This window comes from Clarias gariepinus, chromosome 22 (assembly GCF_024256425.1).
Source record: "Clarias gariepinus isolate MV-2021 ecotype Netherlands chromosome 22, CGAR_prim_01v2, whole genome shotgun sequence".
In the NCBI taxonomy this organism is placed as follows: Eukaryota; Metazoa; Chordata; class Actinopteri; order Siluriformes; family Clariidae; genus Clarias; species Clarias gariepinus.
Window position 1 is genome coordinate 4,340,825 of NC_071121.1, and position 19,844 is coordinate 4,360,668.

Sequence of the window (19,844 nt, forward strand, 5' to 3'; positions counted from 1 at the left end):
AGGAAGTGTGTGTGTGTGTGTGTTTGGGTGTATGAGAGAGAGAGGGAGTATGTGTATGAGTGAGTGAGTGTATGAGTGGTGCTTGGACGGAGGAAACTTTTTTCTCTCCCCAGGATCAGATTGGGATTTGGGATTAGAGCGCTTTGTTTCCAGCTGTGAGCGCGTGAATGCGCGTTTCGGGGCGGCGGCGGCGGTGGTGGCGGAGGCGCGAGTCGGATCTTCTTGTGTCTGCCCGGTTTGGTGTGTCTCTGCTCGGCTGACATGGGGAAGGAGCAGGAGCTGCTGGAGGCGGCGCGGACCGGGAACGTGGCCGCCGTGGAGAAGCTGCTGAGCGGCAAGAGAGCGACGTCCGGAGGGAGCAGCGGCAGCGGCGGCGGAGGAGGAGGGGGGTTTGGAATCGGAGGAGGCGCGGGACACGGCGCGAGCGGCGGCGGACACAGCGCGAGCGCTCACGCGCTCTCCAGCTTACTCAGGTAGCAAACGCGATTAGCCTGGAAGCTAATATGAAAGGGAGCGGCTAATCTAATCTCATATCATCTCATCTAATCTCAGACACATTCTTAATTATTTCATAAAATATGGAATGTGTTTACCCAGGAAACCAATATAGATATTTAAATATGAATATATATACATATATATAAAAAAAACAAGTTTTAGTATTTGTTTACTAACTAGGTTTATCCTAGATTTATTTTTAATCTTTTAAATATTTCATTTAACAACATTACAACATGCTTTTTTTATTTTTATTTTTTACTCCCTTCACAGTTTAAGGAATCAAAATTCCTTAAAGTTTCATCTCAACTCCCAATCATATCATGTTCGATAAGGATCTATTCATCAAAAACAAACAAAACAATATGTTATGTAAAGTTTTTTATTTTTAGCCTTCATTTTACCCGAGAAATACAGCGGAATCTTGTCATATGAATTTAATTTGTTCTTAAGGTGAAAATTTGCAGTCGTATTGCGCTTAGAAATGTTGTAAATGCAGATAATTGGTTCCAGCCACCCAAAACTAAAATAATACAGGTATAAAAAAAAATGAAAGAGAGATAAAAACTAGGGGAAAATCAATAAGCTTTTGAACGCGTAACGAAGGCGACGTCAGTGTCGTGGTTTGACTTTTTTTTAGTGTAAGGAAGCAAAATTCCTGAAAGTTTTATCTCAACTCTCGATACCGTGTAACATCGCAATATTTCAGTCACAGGAATTCAGTTAACGTTAATTAAGCGTTAGTGATTCTGTCGTATCATGTTCAATAAAGATTTATTGATCAAAAACAAGTAAAACTAAATATTTTAACAACTTATTTTTAGTCATTATTTTATCCCATTTTGTAAACTTTTGTGGCTTTTGACTGATGCAAAAATGAACATAATATGAATGGTAAATAATAAATACTAGAAAGAAAACTCAGTGGTTTATCGATTAAATCTGATTGTCGAGACAATAAGAGAAGATTTGTGGTTTTCTGTTAAAATTTAACGAGTGTAAGAGGTTTTGGATTTCACAGAGGAAAGGCGATAGTTTAGGAAGTGATCTAAAAAGTTTACACTTAAGAATGTAGAATTTGGCTATAAACTTTTTTTTGTTGACAGTGTATTCAAATGATTTGTTACTATGTCGAAAAATAAATATTTAAACATAAAAATATTAGATTCTTAAATAAAATAATAATATATATATAATTTTCAAGTTGCCGCCAAAAAAAGATTGTACCGGAATCTGAATTACTGAAACTTGTATTAGAACTTTCGATACACTGTAACATCGCGATATTTCCATCCCAGGAATTCAATTACAGATAGTTAACTGTTAGCGGTCTTGTCGTATCATGTCTAGAGAGAGCTGATTGGTACTTAGTGCTTCCACATTAATCACTGCTTTACAGCCAATCAGGGGCGTATGTGAGCTCAGGCAAGCGGAAGGAGCGGTTAGCGCCGTCCTCCGAGTGTGTAACGCCGCCCCCAACAGTGAGTGAGTGAGCAGTTCGAAAAGAAAAGAACAGATTACGCATGAAGAGTAGTTTTGCAGAGACGAATGTACCGTATATCGCTCGATTTGTGAAAGGTTTCAGTAAGGAAACATTAATATCGCATTTGTAATAGGAGTTTTTTACTTCCCAAAGTCATCAGAACTGGAATTTTTTTTTTCTGATGTCTTTATTCTTTTTAAAGTGACAAACTGAGTATTTTATTAATCTTCAGGAAAATACACATAATTACAGGTTTATATCTGTTACATTAGAGGTAATGATGGGTCTTATGGATGTCTCAGGACTTTAAACATAACTATAAATTAGGGCAGCAGAAAAAAACATTGCGATCACATTTGATGCATATTGCGATCGAAAATTAAACTGCGATATTTAACTATTAAATGCATTTTGTGTTCAAACATTCATCTATACTAACATGAAATAATTGGACAAATGACCTCATTAGGAGGATGTTTGCCGAAGTTTATTTATCAACTTTAAATTATAAACAAACGTTAAATAAATTTTGCGCTTAAATAATTACGTAGGTCCATATGCGATTTTTTTTATTTATTTATTTTACGTGATTGTGCAGCACTACTATAAATGGATAAAAGTAACACTTATTTGTTTTATCATTAATTCAAATGTAAGTGTTTGGAAACTTGCATTGGTATAAGAGTAATTAATCACTTTGAGCTCGAGGCACATCACACCACACGGTTTTGCACCATCATGAAATTTTTTTTTTTTAAACGGCAACATGTTTTATGTTGTTCCAAAAAAAAAAGCAAGCCGGCACAAACTCTCAAAATCAAGACAGTTAAAACGAATCATTTAATTTACCATGATTAACCGCATAAAAATCTGAATCACAGTATGGACCTTTGTGATTATTTAATAGGAAAGGGCTACAAGTTATTACAAGTAATATACACATAGTCGGGTATTAAATATGAAGTTTGTCAGTAATTTAAGTACCTGATTATTATTTATTTTATAAAATTTTTAAATAAAATTTTCTAGCCAATTACCACTTCTCATCAGGGAGGCTGTTGTGAAGGCTGTTACACGTTTCCTTTGAGACACTGCTTGAACTGCTTGTTAACGCACCATCGGGAACGGGGTAACACCCTCCGAGGATAGTGCTATCCACTTCATCCGCTTGCGTGAACTCGACGACCCCATGATTGGCTAGAGACGTGATTGATCCCGCCTCTCTGAGAGAGCTCGGCCAATCAGATCTCTCCAGACTCCAAGGGTTCAAACTTGCTCAATCTCCGGATGATAGAACGAACTCGTTACCTCAGCGCTGTTTAATTTATTTAAAATACTTTTGAGTAATAAATAATTGTTAAACATTCTCAGAAAAACAGTCTCAGAAAAATGTTTGAATCCAAAATTCAAGAACGCTTAATAATTAAATATTGCAGTTTAAATCGCAGTTGCAGTTTGTATCAAAATAATCTCGATGTGATTTATTTTGATCAAATCAAATGCAGCCTTAATTCAGTTACCACCGAAGAAATGGCGCCATACAAACGTAGGATGAGCCGCTCCGTCTGTGAACAGCTGTAAACCTTAAGCACATCAGCTGAAGAAGAATTTAGCGCTCACTTCTTCTTCTTCGTCTTCTTCTTCTTCTTATTATTATTAATATTATTTATTATTCAGTGTTTTTTCTGGCATCAACTCAAAATGAATCCCACTTCCTCTTTTTTTTTTTAGTCTTTACCCCGATTGCTCATTTCATGCTCCCAGCTTTTCTGTGCACTTTACCTTTTATGGAGATTTGTAGGCGTCGCCAAATATAAACGCATTCCTGTTTAAAGAACTCGCTTTTTCACGCACTGATCATACAGGAAATTAACACATGCAAGCAAATATATATATAAAAAAGTGTTTTTATATTCTGAAAATCTGTTTTTTTTACACAAACGTTTCCTCAGTGCTGATAAACGAGGACAAGTGTCACCTAATTCGCAGAAGCTCGAGTACAGCGTAAGGAACTGATTTTCCCCTGTGGTATGCAGTATTTCGCTTCCTCTCCCCGTTCTCTCTATTATACCGAGACGTTTTCGGAGATTTTGCGCAGGCGCCGTGTGCTGACACTTGCATGTTTTTCTCAGATTTTGCCGACACAGAATTATGAATAAAATTGCAAATATGAGAAGAATGCGTGCTTGGTGAACAAGACTTGAAATGGTAATCTTCATGCACAGTATATTTTTGACAGGATTGAAACAATTTGCAGCAAAAGGAGCAAAAAAAAAAAACATCTTTTAAAAAGTTTTCTAATAATATCGTTTTAGACGATAAGTCACACCTGCGTCCTGACAATAATCGAGCTGGACTCTGCGTTAGCGTTATGTGAACCCGGTTATGTGGTCCGACCGCACGCTTTTAGACCAATTTGCGTCCCGGTTGTGGCTTCTGCATGGAAAAATGCGAACGGTCAGGTATCGCTTAGTCTCGTACAGTTTCAGATTAATTCAGGCTCAAAATGGTGCCTGGACATTTAGTTTTATTTAGAGCCGTGAGGTTTTTGGATTTAAATGTATTAAATCAGGTTTATTAAAGTTCTACGTTGTTGTCGTGAAACGAACAAACACAGACGCTTATTGTCAAGATTTTAGTTTTTGACGCTATAGTGTACGTGCGTCTGGACTTCCTCGACACGACTCTGCGCTTCTGATCAAACAAATTCTAAGAACATTCTTAGACGTGTAAATAAAAAGTTTAGGATCAAAGAGAAGCGGCTCTCTCTGATAAGCCGCTGATTCTGGAACTAGGTTTCAGGACTGGTTTTTGGAATTATGTTTGCGGTTCTAGAGTTGGTCCAATCAGAGACATGCTGTGGAAGTTTAAGGAGGGTGGAGGACGGTTTGCGTTCACTCGCAAGGTACAATTATTGATGATGATGATGATGATGAAGAAAATATAAATAAATAACAAAAACCAACTTGTATAGATGTTTGTATTAATGGTAATGATAGTCGGGAACCTGTATATGAACCGTATAAGGATATACAGTACGGATAGAGACTTTAAAAACAATAATACTAAGAGTAATAATAATAATTTATTGGGGCTCTGGGTTGCTGATCAGAGTGTTCAGCCTCACCACCATCTGGTCCCAGGACAAGACCCTTAACCTTACACCCTATACAACCCAGCCGATGCATGCACTACCGGTTCCAAGCCCGGTTAGAGAATTAGGGGTGCCAGGACCCGAAGGGCACCCGGCGTAAAACCCGCACTAGATCTCACCGCATGATCAAATGATCCGGCATGGTCGATTCCTAGGATAAAAGTGACCAAGCTGAATTAAACAAATTGATGATGATGATGATTATTATTATTTGTTTTAACATAGTCCTGACTTGTATATAAAATCTGGTTCGTACGTAAAACAATGGACAAAGCCGTGGCCTTAGAAGAAGTGTGTTAAAAACCCGTTTGACTAAACGCATCTCTGGTCCTGGAGGCTTGTTTGCGTCCTGACTATCATTTTCATGGCGACATTTTGAACCCAAATATAAATCAAAGATCTAATGTTAGAGGGAAAAGACCAGTCTAACCCGTCTTTAATCTTTTGACTTTTGACTCTAATTTTATATTTATTATAATGCAGATTATTTTGCCACATACTGCAAGAGCCATTTAAACTTAACAATTAAATTTACCATTTGCTGTTCACACTCACTCATAAGGATGAAAAGCAAATGATGACACCACAAGTATTTTTTCCAGTTTTGTGTTTTTATACGTTTTTTTTTTTTTAAATCCTGCTTTCACCACACGGCATGCGTGAACCTCTTGTTTCTTCAACATTTTTGTCATTCAGCAAAAATTTAATTAATATTTTAAACTCACACACACACACACACACACACACACACACACAACATGCTCAGGATACTTCAGTCTACTCGTTCAGAGAGAGAGAGAGAGAGAGAGAGAGGCGGTGAGGAAATGACGCGGGTCGCAGTCACAGCTCCTGTACCGAGAAGCCCAGATTCTGTGATTTCAAGTCTGGGGATTTTTGAGGAATCTCAGCTAGACATGAAAGTAGTGAGAAGCAGCGGCACGAGGAACTCGCCTGGGTATAAATACAGCGGGTAATAAGTCAAATATTAACAAGTATTTAAAAAAAAGAAAAAAAAAAGTCATGGATGAGGTAAGCGTCTGATTGTACGTCGTGACTAACTGAGGGTGACGCAGTGACACACTGATCACATGACCATATTATTAACCATTTATTAAACAAATTATGAAATAAATCAAAACAGGTTACATCATGGCAGTAATTTTAGTGTTTGACATCAGTGTAGTCATTTTTGCTGTAAGGAACTGCATGCATGCGTGCGTGTGTGAGAGAGAGAGAGAGAGAGAGAGGCTGATGAGGTTCATTAAGGACCACAACTCGTGTAATAAACAGTGTTAAACATGATCACAAATGTAACACTCTTCTAGATTTAATGTCTGTCTCTCTGCCCATCTCTGTCTGTCTGTCTGTTTGCCAAACTACTGTCTCTCTGCCGGTCTCACTCTGCTTCTCTGCCCGGCTCTGTCTGTCTGTCTGTCTGTTTCTTTGCTCATCTCTCTCCACCTGCCTGTCTTGCTGCCTGTCGGCCTCTCTGCCTCTCAGCCCGTCTGTCTGTCTGTCTGCCTGCCTCTCAGCTCGTCTGTCTGTCTGCCTCTCAGCCCGTCTGTCTGTCCGTCTGCCTGCCTCTCAGCTCGTCTGTCTGTCTGCCTCTCAGCCCGTCTGTCTGTCTGTCTGTCTGCCTGCCTCTCAGCTCGTCTGTCTGTCTGCCTCTCAGCCCGTCTGTCTGCCTCTCAGCCTGTCTGTCTGTCTGCCTGCCTCTCAGCTCGTCTGTCTGTCTGCCTCTCAGCCCGTCTGTCTGTCTGTCTGCCTGCCTCTCAGCTCGTCTGTCTGTCTGCCTCTCAGCCCGTCTGTCTGTCTGTCTGTCTGCCTGCCTCTCAGCTCGTCTGTCTGTCTGCCTCTCAGCCCGTCTGTCTGCCTCTCAGCCTGTCTGTCTGTCTGTCTGTCTGCCTGCCTCTCAGCCCGTCTGTCTGTCTGTCTGCCTGCCTCTCAGCCCGTCTGTCTGTCTGTCTGTCTGCCTCTCAGCCCGTCTGTCTGTCTGTCTGTCTGCCTCCCTCTCAGCCCGTCTGTCTGTCTGTCTGCCTCTCAGCCCGTCTGTCTGTCTGTCTGTCTGTCTGCCTCTCAGCCTGTCTGTCTGTCTGCCTGCCTCTCAGCCCGTCTGTCTGTCTGCCTCCCTCTTAGCCCGTCTGTCTGTCTGTCTGCCTCTCAGCCCGTCTGTCTGCCTCTCAGCCCGTCTGTCTGCCTCTCAGCCCGTCTGTCTGCCTCTCAGCCCGTCTGTCTGCCTCTCAGCCCGTCTGTCTGCCTCTCAGCCCGTCTGTCTGCCTGCCTCTCAGCCCGTCTGTCTGTCTATCTGCCTCTCAGCCCGCCTGTCTGCCTGCCTCTCAGCCTGTCTGTCTGTCTATCTGCCTCTTAGCCCGTCTGTCTGTCTATCTGCCTCTCAGCCTCTCAGCCCGCCTGTCTGCCTCTTAGCCTCTCAGCCCGTCTGTCTCTCAGCCCGTCTGTCTCTCAGCCCGTCTGTCTCTCAGCCCGTCTGTCTGTCTGTCTCTCAGCCCGTCTGTCTGTCTGTCTGTCTCTCAGCCCGTCTGTCTGTCTGTCTGCCTCTCAGCCCGTCTGTCTGTCTGTCTGCCTCTCAGCCCGTCTGTCTGTCTGTCTGCCTCTCAGCCCGTCTGTCTGTCTGCCTCTCAGCCCATCTGACTGCCGTCTGCCTCTCTGCATATCTCTTTCTGTCTGCCTGTTTGCCTCTCTGCCCGTATCGCTGCTTGTCTGCCTTTCAGCCCATTTCACTGTCTAACTGCCTCTCTGCTCGTCTCTCTCACTGTCTGCCTCTCTCTGTCTGCCTCTCTGCAAATGTCTCTGACTGTATCTTCTGCCCGTCTCAGACTCTATAGAGCAGCAGATAATCAACTCTTTGACACACGTGCACGCGCGAGCTAGCTGGCTAAAGGGGCCGTTACTCTTGATTGGATTAATGAATTGCAAATCTAGTTCTGAGGCGTTACACAATCTCGTTTAAGAGTTGGAACAGGTAGAGGATGACAACAACAACAATAACATCAACAATAACAGCAGCAGGAGGGTTTTAATTTATCCTTTTAATCCGTTATCGGAGGATGGAGGTATGTATGGAGGAGTGGGCTGCATGAGGGAGCAGCACCAGGACAAATTATTCAGAGTAAATCCAGGTCTCCTCAGTCACTCTAACAGTATAAACGATAAACACTATGAGTAACACAGCGACGCATTTTATAGCTTCATACACCTGTTGGGGCCACACCTACTGTTTCTTAAACTCTGATGAACAGGATTACGGGATGGACTGTCTGATTCGGAGACGTGATCTCGCACCATGTCTCTTAAACTCTGACGCAACACCCAACGTTTTTTTTTTTTTGCCCAGATCGTGTCTGAGTCTGATGAGCTCGGCATGCCGCTGTGCCGCTCCGGTTTCTTAATTCTTCTTATCAGGAATATGAGGCGCTCTTTGTGTTTTTATGTTTTTTTTTTTGTTCCTCACTCCTTTGCGGCGCGCAGCGCACTTTCATGTCCGGACTTGCCGAATTGTTGTGCAAGACCTGAGCGCAGAGTTAAAAGTACATCCCAAGGAATGTGTTTCATTCCATCGTGCTAAATAACAAACTCCAACATGCTGCGTGATCAGAAACTCCTCCACAGGTGCATTGTGGGTAAACAAAACAAACAGACTGAAATAGAAGCGTGGAGGAATAATTGGAGGGTGGAGATGCTGACACGGGCCGGACATGGCCTCGAATCTGCGTAGGTCACTTTGAAATGAGTGAGCTTGTAAATAAGAAGCTTGTTTATCAAATTAACATAACGACCTGATTGTGATTTATGGCAGGAAGAGGAAGTGTTTATAAAACACTGGATTGTTTTGTCCCTCAGCTCATTAACGTACACCGCCCAGGTTTTAACCACAGGACGGGCACGCCACCGTGACTGAAATAAAGCCAGTAAAATTAAAGATCCCGTATTTAACTTCTTTTAAACATTTTTTTGTGTTTATGTAAATGAGCTGGTGCTGAGCCAAGGCCATCTAAAGATCAACAGCAAGCGGAGGGGGGGGGGTGCTCTTCTTATATGAGGTCACAATAGGGTGTAAATGTAATTAGCTTGTTTACGCTGCCGAAAGGCGGCACAGTGACTTAGTGCTTTTCTTTGGTTTGGTGATTCACATATCGCGACACTGCCTCCAAAATCGATCTTTTTAAAAACTGATGAACCGGTCGGTCCTCCATAACCAGAATATCGCCTGGTTTTCAGTTTGATTGGCCGTGAATGGATATAAACGATTCTGTTCCGAGTGGCGCAATAATAAAACTTATTCGCTTACTCTTAGCCCGTCTGTCTATCTGCCTCTCAGCCCATCTGTCTGTCTGTCTGTCTGCCTCTCAGCCTGTATGTCTGTCTGTCAATAATAAAACATAAAAAAAAATAGAACTATGGAAAATATAGAAAGAATTTTAGCTGTAATAAATGTGGAACTTATATTATTTACAAACACTCACTCACTCTCACTCATCGTCTATACCGACCACTTTGGGTCGCAGGAAGCTGGAGCCCATCCCAGGAGACTTGGGGCACGAGGCGGGGTACATACTGGACAGGGTGCCTATCCATCGCAGGGCACACACACACACACTCATTCACACAGTATGGGCGATTTGTGATCACCAATTAGCATAATCTGCATGTCTTTGGACTGTGGGAGGAAACCGGGGTACCCGGAGGAAACCCACCAAGCACGTGGAGAACATGCAAATTCCATGCACACAGAGATGTGAACCGAGTCTGGCAGGGAATCGAACCAGGACCCTGGAGGTGCAAGGCGACAGTGCTACCATGCAAGACATTGTGCAGAATAATGTGCAAAGTTTAAAGTTCCGTGGTGTGCAAAATGTGCGAATGTGCGTTCATCTGTAATGTGTAATGTGCATCACGATGGGTTGTGCGATTGTTTTGTGTGAGAAAGAAGATTGGAGTCTCTTTAGGGGCGTGGCTCAGCACTAGCTCATTTACATAGACACTAAAACAGCGTGTTTGAAGAAGGAGCGAGTGGATTACAGTATAAAAGTATCAAAAACTACATTTGTGCCGGATGGCGTGTGGGCGGACCAAAATACCAAAATAAGAAAAATAAAAAAAAAAAACTAAAATTTTATTAAAGTCTCCTTTAATATAGATGACACAATTAAATTACGTTTTAATTTAATAAAGTGTCCGCTCTGATACAACCGTAGATAAAAATATCTAGATTTGTAAGCGTTGGCGTAACGACGTGTCACGTGACCGTGAGTGTAAGCACGCGCTCGGTACGTCATCATATCTTTGGTTTTTATCCTCTCTTCTTCAGCCACACCACAGACTTTACACCCCGTAACCTAAATATCTGGTGCGAGTTACAGAGCTGCATAAAATACCGTATCAGATAACTGATTAACGCTGGTGTAAACTGAAAGAGGAAGCTGTGTGAAGAGGAATTGGGAAATGTCCTCTTTTAACAGTTATAAATTAAACCACTGAAAGAAAAAAGCCGCTTAAATTGTTTTGGGAAATAATTATGTTGATTGTTATTTAATTCCGGCCCGGTGTCGAACAGATCATTTTCACCCTGACGCGGAACGAGACCCGAATAACATCTGCTGCAGGAACCCGGTCGAGTTTACTCCAGTGTACGACGTCACCCTGAGTGTTGTGTTTTTGACCCCGTGGTGTTCTGAGAACCTCTGACCCGTGTTGTGTAAATCAGTGTGGAAATGATGAGCGGGTGAAGTGCATGAGGCGCTCTGTGTCCAGCTCCGACGGGAAGTGGTTAGTACTCGGTTGATTAATTATTTCAGAATTTCCTGTTTTTTTTTTCTTTTTTTTTTCAGCTGTGGTGAGTTAAACCTTGTGTGTTTCAGACATCTGAAGTGCATCAGACGTACAACGAGCACGTACAAGCGCATGAACACACGCACATATAAACACAGACATATCCAGAGAGATATGCAGGTAGATATACATTTAGAAAGACAGACAGACAGCTTCGCTAACAGGCAGACAATCAATAAGACATGCAGCGCTGTCCGAAAGATGGACAGAAAGACCGGTGGGCACGCTATCGAAAAGACAGACAGACGGGCGTGCTGTCGGAAAGACGGATAGACTGACAGATGGGGGTGCTGTCGAAAAGACGGACAGACGGGCGAGCATGCTGTCGGAAAAGATGCACAGACAGACAGACAGACAGACAGACGGGTGTTCTGTCGGAAATACCGATAGACAGTCAGATGGGCACGCTGTCAGAAAGGCGGCTAGACAGACAGACGGGCACGCCATCTGTAAGATTGACAGGTGGGTGCGCTGTCGAAAAATACGGACAGACAGACAGACGGGCGGGCGTGCTTTTGGAAAGACAGACAGACGGATAGACATAATGTCAGAAAGACAGACAGACGGACATGCGTTTGGAAGACAGACAAGTATTTTGCTGAGCAGACAGACGTTCTGCCAGACTGACGGGGCTTATCAGAGTAAACGCTGATTAACAGTGAGATTTAAGATTCACATTCTGAAGTGCACTTTTATTCTAACGTTAATGACTCACACAGGATATGATGCTCTGTACTCGAGGTCCATTTTGTCCCCTCTGGTCTCCCACATTCAGCCTCAGCATCCTGTTTTGCCTTTTTTTTTTTCTGTCACAATTTCCTGTCTGTAAAAATGTGTCTGGACTTAGACGTCTGTTAGACGTTTTGCCGCCATTCTCTCTCTTTCTCCTTCTCTCTCTCTTTCTCTCAGTTTCTCTCTCTCTTTCTCTCAGTTTCTCTCTCTCAGTTTCTCTCTCTCTCTCTTTCTCTCAGTTTCTCTCTCTCTCTTTCTTTCTCTGTCTCTCTCGCTCTCTCAGGCTCTCTCTCGCTCTCTCAGGCTTTCTCTCGCTCTCTCAGGCTCTCTCTTTGTCTCTCTCTCTCTTTCTCTGTCTTTCTCTCTCTCTCTCTCTCTGTCTCTCTCTGTCTCTCTCTCGCTCTCTCTCTTTCTGTCTTTCTCTCTCTTTCTCTCTTTCTCTCTCTCTCTCTCTCTCTCTCTGTGCAGTTTTTATTGTATTACTAAGGATTTGATTACGACCTTTAAAGTTGCCCGGCAGGACAGACTGCACAGCGAGCGCCTCGTTTGTATACAGAATCTGTGTAAAATGTGTGTATACGTGTACTCGTCTCGCACGCTTTTGGTGTCTCCCTGCCAGAAACCTGGATGTTTTGAGAAGGGCGTGAGCCAGGGAGCGAGCGAGCGAGTGAAACCTGTTGGGTGTGTGTTTTACAGTGGAAGAAATCCTGAAACTCAAACACGCATCTAATCATCACTGGTGATTTGGAGTTGAGCATATAGTATGTAGTGTGTGTCGCATTCTGTCCACATGTGTGTGTGTGTGTGTGTGTGTGAGATAAACATGCGCTTCTTGAAGGCATGGTCTTATGGTGAATCTTTAGCATGTGGGCAGAGTCATGTGTGAAAATTCACAGCTCTGTGTCTGTGCGTGTGTGTGTGTGTGTGTGTGTGCTTGTGTGTGCGTGCGTATGTTTACTCAGAAGTTCAGAAATAAAACTTGGTCCATTCTTGCCTGAGAAGATAATGCTGAATCATCGTGTCTGAGGAGTGAATTCACCTCGCTTTACTGAGGTTTCTGTGTTAAAGCTTTAAAAACACACACACACTAAAATCGTGCAGATTTCTTTTTCTCTTCAGCCCAAATTTCACCGACAGGAAGTGTGTTTTTGGTTAGCGATGGCACGCGTACATTCAGCGATTCCTGATTTTCTTGTTCCTCAGCCCGTCACCCACCCGCTGTTTTCAAAGCCAGACCTCGGAGGCCCCTTTTTTCCTGCCTGCGCACTTCAAACAGTTCTCTTACGTTTTCACCCTCGTAAAGCCCTTATGCTAACTCGCTGCTTTTTGACCTTTTCTTCTGCTCGCTGGCGTAATTCAGCACCGGTGCGGATGTCGTCGACTTGTCCGGGGCAGCAGTTGAAGTGAAAATGGACCTGGACTGTTTTAATTTGATGTAACTTGGGATCTGATTAGGGAGGAAAAAAATGTCCCTCTTTTGTACTATAAGGCCTGGTGTGATGTAGAAAATTTAAAGGCCACCTTTTATGCGTCTCCAGTGTGCATGAACAAACAAAAAATGTGAGAAACATACATTCCCTAAAGCCCGATTCGGACGGGACTAGTTTTACAGGGGGTCGTTAGGGAAATTTCTGTTTCACAGACGTACTTTGTGATTTTAATCCCGTCTGAATCTGCCATGTCTGTCTTTCTCTCACGCGACCTCTGTAAAAATTCCAGAGCAAATGACCTACTGTTTTTCAGCAAACTCGGCGGTTCTCTAAGAAATCTAATCTCGTACGAATGCAAATGTCTTTGAACGCGTTTTCTTTTGTGTTTTGGTCAACGTGAACTACCGTACTATCTCTAGCGCACCGGTATTCAAGTTTGCGCACCAATAATGGATGTAGAATCCACACATCCCGGACATGTGGTCTTGTGCAACGCCCACATGTAAAACACAGACATGTTAGTCCCGTCTAAATGCATTGACAGACGTCGTGTAAAAAAAAAAATTCTAACTCGAACGTTGTTTGGAAAACTAGCCCCGTTCGAATAAGGCTTAAGGCATATATTTTTTTCAGGTTTAAACAAACAAGTTTAAGACGTTTCCCTCTAATACAGTATGACCTCATAAAAGAAGAGCCCCTCCCCCGGCATGTTGCTCAGCCCTGCTGTTCTGTGCAGGGGCGTGTCTCTGGAGTAGCTCATTTACATGGACACAGAAATGGCACATTCGGAGAAGGAGTGAAGTATAAGAAAGTTTGTGATGTAAAAAAACAACTTTATTTTTGTGCTACTTCAGCTTGATCGTTAACACACACTCGAATTTTGAGGGAGCTCTGAGACCTGTGTTAACTTGTTTAAAAATAAAAAAAAATAGTAATAGTTAAAAATAGTTCCCCAGTTGTTGGTACGATGCCACTTACTAGGCTGGAGTGTGGAGCAGAAGAGATTGACGGGTACAAAATCAACTGGCTTTTCTGATCAGCCTTTGGCACGTCCGTCTCTTGATAGCAAACCACTAAAGAAGAGAACATTGGCCACAATAGACTGATAGAAGAGCACGAAGAAGTCTTTCAGTCTTATCAGTCTAGTCCAATCCGTTTTTCAGGTAGACCCCCGTGTCCCTGTTGTCCATTCATGGGGACTGGCTGGACAGGTTACCTAACAAACTGGAAATTCACCCCCAGGTCCTTGCTGATGTTTGCAGCTGCGGGTGTTTGTTCACCATCCTCCTATATCTGGAATGATCTCCATAATAAACACACCTTACAATAGACGAGTCAACAACTTCTGCATCTGGCATTTTGGGACGGTCACTTGAGGATGAGTGCTTGGCTCCAGCACGTTTTAGTCAAATAGTCCGCGATTCAGAAGATCAGCAGATATCAAACCTCGTTCCCCAGTCGGAGAGGCAGGAACATATTGAAAACACTTGAAGAAACAAAAGATCTTGATCATGGCTCTGGTTGTGTCTCAGTTAAAGTGAGCTAAGTGAAGAAGTAAAAGTCTGGTTGTGTATCAAGCTTGAGTAAGCTTTGTTGAGTAAAAGTTTGGGAGAACTCGATGTGTTGCTGTGCTTAAGTGTGCTGGAGTTGCGTAAAGAAAGAGTTGTTTAATGAAACTGCACAAGCTGTTGATCTGAGCTTAGAAAAAAAATTATATATATTTTATATTAACTGTTTATTGATATAAATTTCTAGAGTTTTTTTTAATATGTAAGGAAAATGTAGTTTTGCTGTTAACTGGAAACTGGAAACTGCGACCTTGTCTGTTCTCCTTTTAAAACTGAAGACCAGGGACGACCCGATACGATACCATCGCGATACCCAGGTGCCGATTTCATTTGTATTGCGTCACAATATTAAAAAGGTCCCAATTTTATACCTTTATTTTTTTTTTTCAGATTTTTTTTTTTACAACTCTAAACAAACTTACCAAATAATTGTGTCTTACCACACAGAATGCTGTACTGCCCACCGGTTTGTGACTAGTCTAGAGTGCTCCACCTGTAGGATTATAGAGGAACTGCAACATTTGATCACCTCAAATCAAACGTATTTAATTAAATAAAAAAAATCTATCGTCACAAAAAAAAGAGATTTTGGAGTCAGTGTTTCGACACAAAAAAGAATGTGACTGAAACAATCCCCCCCATCTCTATTACACAGTAATTGGTTGTTTTATATATTTGAATGAAACAACCTACATACTTGCAGTTACTCATCATTTAATCCATTTAAAAAATAAAGAGAGCAGTTTTGTTCACGTTTATTCTCACGTAACCCCCTTTTTCTGGACGTCTTATAGTAACACTTCCTTTATCTAGTCTTCTTATTTGAGTGTCCGTACTCGAACAGAAACTCGGGCTCCGTCCTAAACACTATAATCATTATTAGAGAAGTCATAAAGTGGTTTGGAATGTATGCCCGTGATGGTTTTACACTTGTGTGCTGATCTGATTTCTGTATTTATTACCCATAATGCACTCAGCATTGTCTACTTGTATTGAGTCAATTTAGGAATGTAACATTCATACGTAGAATAATCTGCAAAAGGATTGTTTGTGTTTTCTGCTGCACTGATCTCATATGCGAACCGATGATTAGCATGTGATTACTTGGTGAATAAGTCGCTAATTGTTCTACATCCAAAACTGCACTTTTTTTTCTTTTTTCCTTTTAAGGTTCCTTTCTGACATTTTCTTGGAAGCTGAACTCTAGAGCTTTTAGGATGCAGCCCTTTTTTTTCTTTTTTTTTTTTTTTTTAGATAAGAGTCATATGTTCTCGTTTAACACTTCCTGCGTTGGAGCCGTGTCACTGACCGATTAAACTATCTCTTTGTTCAGCATGTGTTTTATGCTATTGCTTACTTCCTGTGTTTTGCTTGTTGGTCTTCCTGATGTGGATCCTACATCTGGATCTGAAGCAAAATCAAGCTTTTAAATTAAAAGTATAATTAGTAATAGCAGTAATAATAATAATAATAATAATAATACAATAAAGAGGCAAGCATGTATGTGACTGGGCTTGTAGAGTTGGTGAGTGTCTTAACCAGAGATGAGTCTGTGGTTTCTCACACTGTTTCTCTTACACACATACAAACACACATACACAATAGGCTGGAAAATAAAAGGGCAGATTCGTTTGGTTTTTCAGCAGCAGCTCATCGTTCGGCAGGAGGTGTGGATTTCAATGTTGTAAAAATCCTAGTGGTTCAGCGTTCCAAAGTGATTTATGTATTTGAGTTTAACCATCTGTGTGTTTGGGGTCTGCTAATCTAATGTGAAAGAATATCACGCTATTAATACATGACTAAAAAACACACAGCCTGGTGGTGAAAATGAATGAAGACATGCATATTGCAAGCTGTTTTTGCAAACTAGAATGCTGGTTAAAAAGATAAATATGCATTTTTTGCTGTGCACATTGGGCAACGGATATATATTTGTCATTTCCTTGGCAGTTATTTACAGGGTCAGGGTCCCAACCCGAAACCCTATTGTATCTGATCAATTTGGGGATTGATGGACTTTTTTCAAGGGTCCAACAGTGGCAAACTCGGTGGTGTTGGGGCTTGAACCTCGGATGGTTGGTTGATTGGTTAATTGTTTGGTTGGTTGATTGATTGATTTATTCGGGTAGATAAAGCTATAGAGAAATAGGTTTGTGGGTAGATGGATATCTTAGAGACTTTTTCCAGGTATAAAGATAAGGATGAGTGGATTTAGAGAGACATATGGTTACAAATATGTTGAGCTGGTTGGATGAATGGAAGTATCAAAGTGTTGATAAAAAAATAGATGGAAAGATATAGATACTGAATGCAGAGATATGCGGTAAATACAAATATATAGAGAGAACAAGACAGATACAGATATATAGAAAGATAAATTTGATATATATAGACAGATACAAATGAAGTGAAATAGAGATGGATGGATCGATTGATGGATTGATGGAGGAAAGGATATCTAGATACAGATCGAGATGGATGGATGGCTAGATATAGATATAGCTATATAGAAAAGGATGGATAGATAAATAGATATCAATAGATATAGATATAGAGATGGATGAATGGGTATAAAAACAAAAAGGAAACAAAATAAGTTCTTTCTTAAGTCATAAGTTCCAATCATATATCTGGTTAAGTAGTAATGCTGCCCGTAGAAATTCTGCTAGTTCTCAGAGAATAAACATGGCGTCGGTGTCAGTGTCCGTCTTCGTGTCCGTGTCAGCACTCTGTCCCCTGCTGTCCCTGTCTACAGTTTTTAGGTTTGGTTATCACTAAAAGAAGCAGCCGGACAGGCAGTAAGTCCCACAGCGCCGGTCGACCCAGTTCTTCCAAAAATAGTTTGGTGTGTGTGTGCATGCGCGCATGTGTGTGTGTGCGCGCCTGCTACTTGAATGGCCAGAAATGTCAGGAAATGCTGCAACAAGCCACAATGTAGAACAACTAGATTAAATGCACGCACTGAACTTCAAAACGTATTTGATCAGCACACTATGGACATTTTTCAAGACGTGGTCCATGTCTGGACTGGAGTGTCTCTCTTTTAGCAAAGATGTTTAGGTGGATTAGTGATGCCATAGTCATACTGTATACTGTGTGTTCTCGCTCCACCTAGAACATAGTAAATTTGACATGGGTCAGTTGGTCTAAAAGCGCGAGAAACGACGGACAGAGAGGAAGAGAGAGAGAGAGAAGAAACGTTTGGAGGATGAAGAGGCTGTGATGAGTAGAAGAAAAGCAGTCTCAAAGAGGCAGTGAGTCAGATCTGCACGGATAAACTCAGCTAGACTGCTAGTTAATTCAGGACTAATTAACAGTTAGCACATACGATAAGGTAATGTAACACTCTACACGCCTGAAAGCGGATACAGGAATGCTAATGTTTGCAGTGCACCATGGGAAAATTTCTTGTAAGCTGCACCCTTCATTGGTCTTGATTCCTCTGTAGGGGGATATTAGGGATTAGAGTCTTCTTTCAGTGTGCACTTCAGTGTATACACACACACGCACGACTGGCTGTGTGCTTTCTCTATGTCAAGAAGATATTTCAGGAAATCTTTAAATGAAAGTGTTCCTGCATCACTTTTGCTTTCTTTCTCTCTTTCAGTCTCCTTGTCACTCTTTTATCTGTCTCTCTTTTCCTTTTTTCTTTTTCTCCCTCCATATTCCTTGTTATTTCTCATTAACACAGCATCACAGTGAATATGTCTCAATTGTGGCACCACAGCTTAGTCGCCATGGCGATACCAGTGCATGGGTCAACGAGGTTGGGATATTAAAGCAAGGATGTGGATGATGTCATTACACCATTACACGAGAGAGAGAGAAAAGGAGAGATGGATTCCTTTTTTCCTCCCTTCTCAGCTCATCTCATTTTTCATCTTTTTCTCTTTCGCTGCGTTACTTTTTCCTTCATCGTCTTCCCTTTCTCTGTACTTTTCCTCTCTTCGCATCCGTCTTCATACAAGCATAATTCTTTTTTTTTTTTTCTTTCTGTCTGATTAACCTTGTTCTCCTTTCCTCATTCTCCTTTCTGTAAGCTAGGCCACTAGCATTAGCAGTTATCATTTATGAATGCAAGTTGGAAATCATGCCATCTCATGCCAACTCTTGGTAGCATTTAGGGTTATATAGATTGGAAATATAATTATTTTAGGAATCCTGCATGATCAGCTCATGTAAGATAGCCACTCAGAGTTAGCACTGAGCATTATAGATAAAATAATTGATAATTTAATAAATATAACCTGAAAAATCCTGTTGGCTTAGCTGATGGGAGGTGGCTAACTTTTATTAGCACATTTTTGAATATTTCTTAAATGTAAATTAAAAATCTTCTCAGAAATCCTGTCAAACTACCAGCTATGTTGTATTTGCAGTGATGATTTTGAACACTTATGAATGTACTCAAAAAATTGTGGGAATGTATGAATCTGGAAATCCTGTCAGGAAATGTGTCAGGTTAGCTTGTATAAGATAACTGTGTATTGTAAGCAGTAAATATTATAAATATTTAAGAATATAAAATAAAAATCCTGTCAGGATACCTAGTTAAAGTTTACTACATTAAAGCTAACAGTGAGCATTATTAACATTAATGAATTTAGCCTGAAGAATCAGTTTAGCTGATGTAAACTAGTTAACTAGCATCAGCAGTGAAAATATAAACTGTCAGGTTATATAATGTAAGATAGAAAACTAGCATTAGCAATGAGAATTGTAGACATTCATAAATAAAACAGAAAAATCCAGGAATAAGTTGGAAATCCTGTCAAGTTATCAAATGTAAGAGTGCTAACTAGTGTTAGCAGTGGGAACTTATGAGCATTTATTAAATATAAGATGGAATTCCTCTCAGAAATCATTTCAGCTTAGCTTGTTTAAGCTAACTATGTAATTGTTAATGGTGAGGGTTATAAATCTGTATGTATTTAACATAAAAATCCTGTCAGGATGCCTGATTAAAGTTGACTATCTACAGTTAACAGTGAGCATTGTGAACATTTTAATGACTATAACTTAAATGTCCTGTCAGTATAGCTGATGTAAGCTGGTATTAGCAAAGAAATTTCTCGAGAAAACAAGAAAATCCAGGAGTAAGTCAGAAATCCTATCAAAGTAAGAAATGTTAA

General features: G+C 41.3%; 1 protein-coding gene across 8 annotated transcripts in view; it reads left to right on the forward strand.

The window, feature by feature from the left end:
* Positions 1-53: 53 nt before the first annotated feature.
* Positions 54-19,844, forward strand: part of LOC128510047 (ankyrin repeat and SAM domain-containing protein 1A-like) — a 64,758-nt gene continuing 44,967 nt past the window's right edge. For all 8 annotated transcript variants that reach the window (XM_053482005.1, XM_053482000.1, XM_053482002.1 and 5 more), the window contains exon 1: positions 54-473. In XM_053482005.1, the coding sequence (XP_053337980.1) occupies positions 262-473 (212 nt within the window). In that variant the 5' untranslated portion in view covers positions 54-261. The remainder of the gene's footprint in view (positions 474-19,844) is intronic.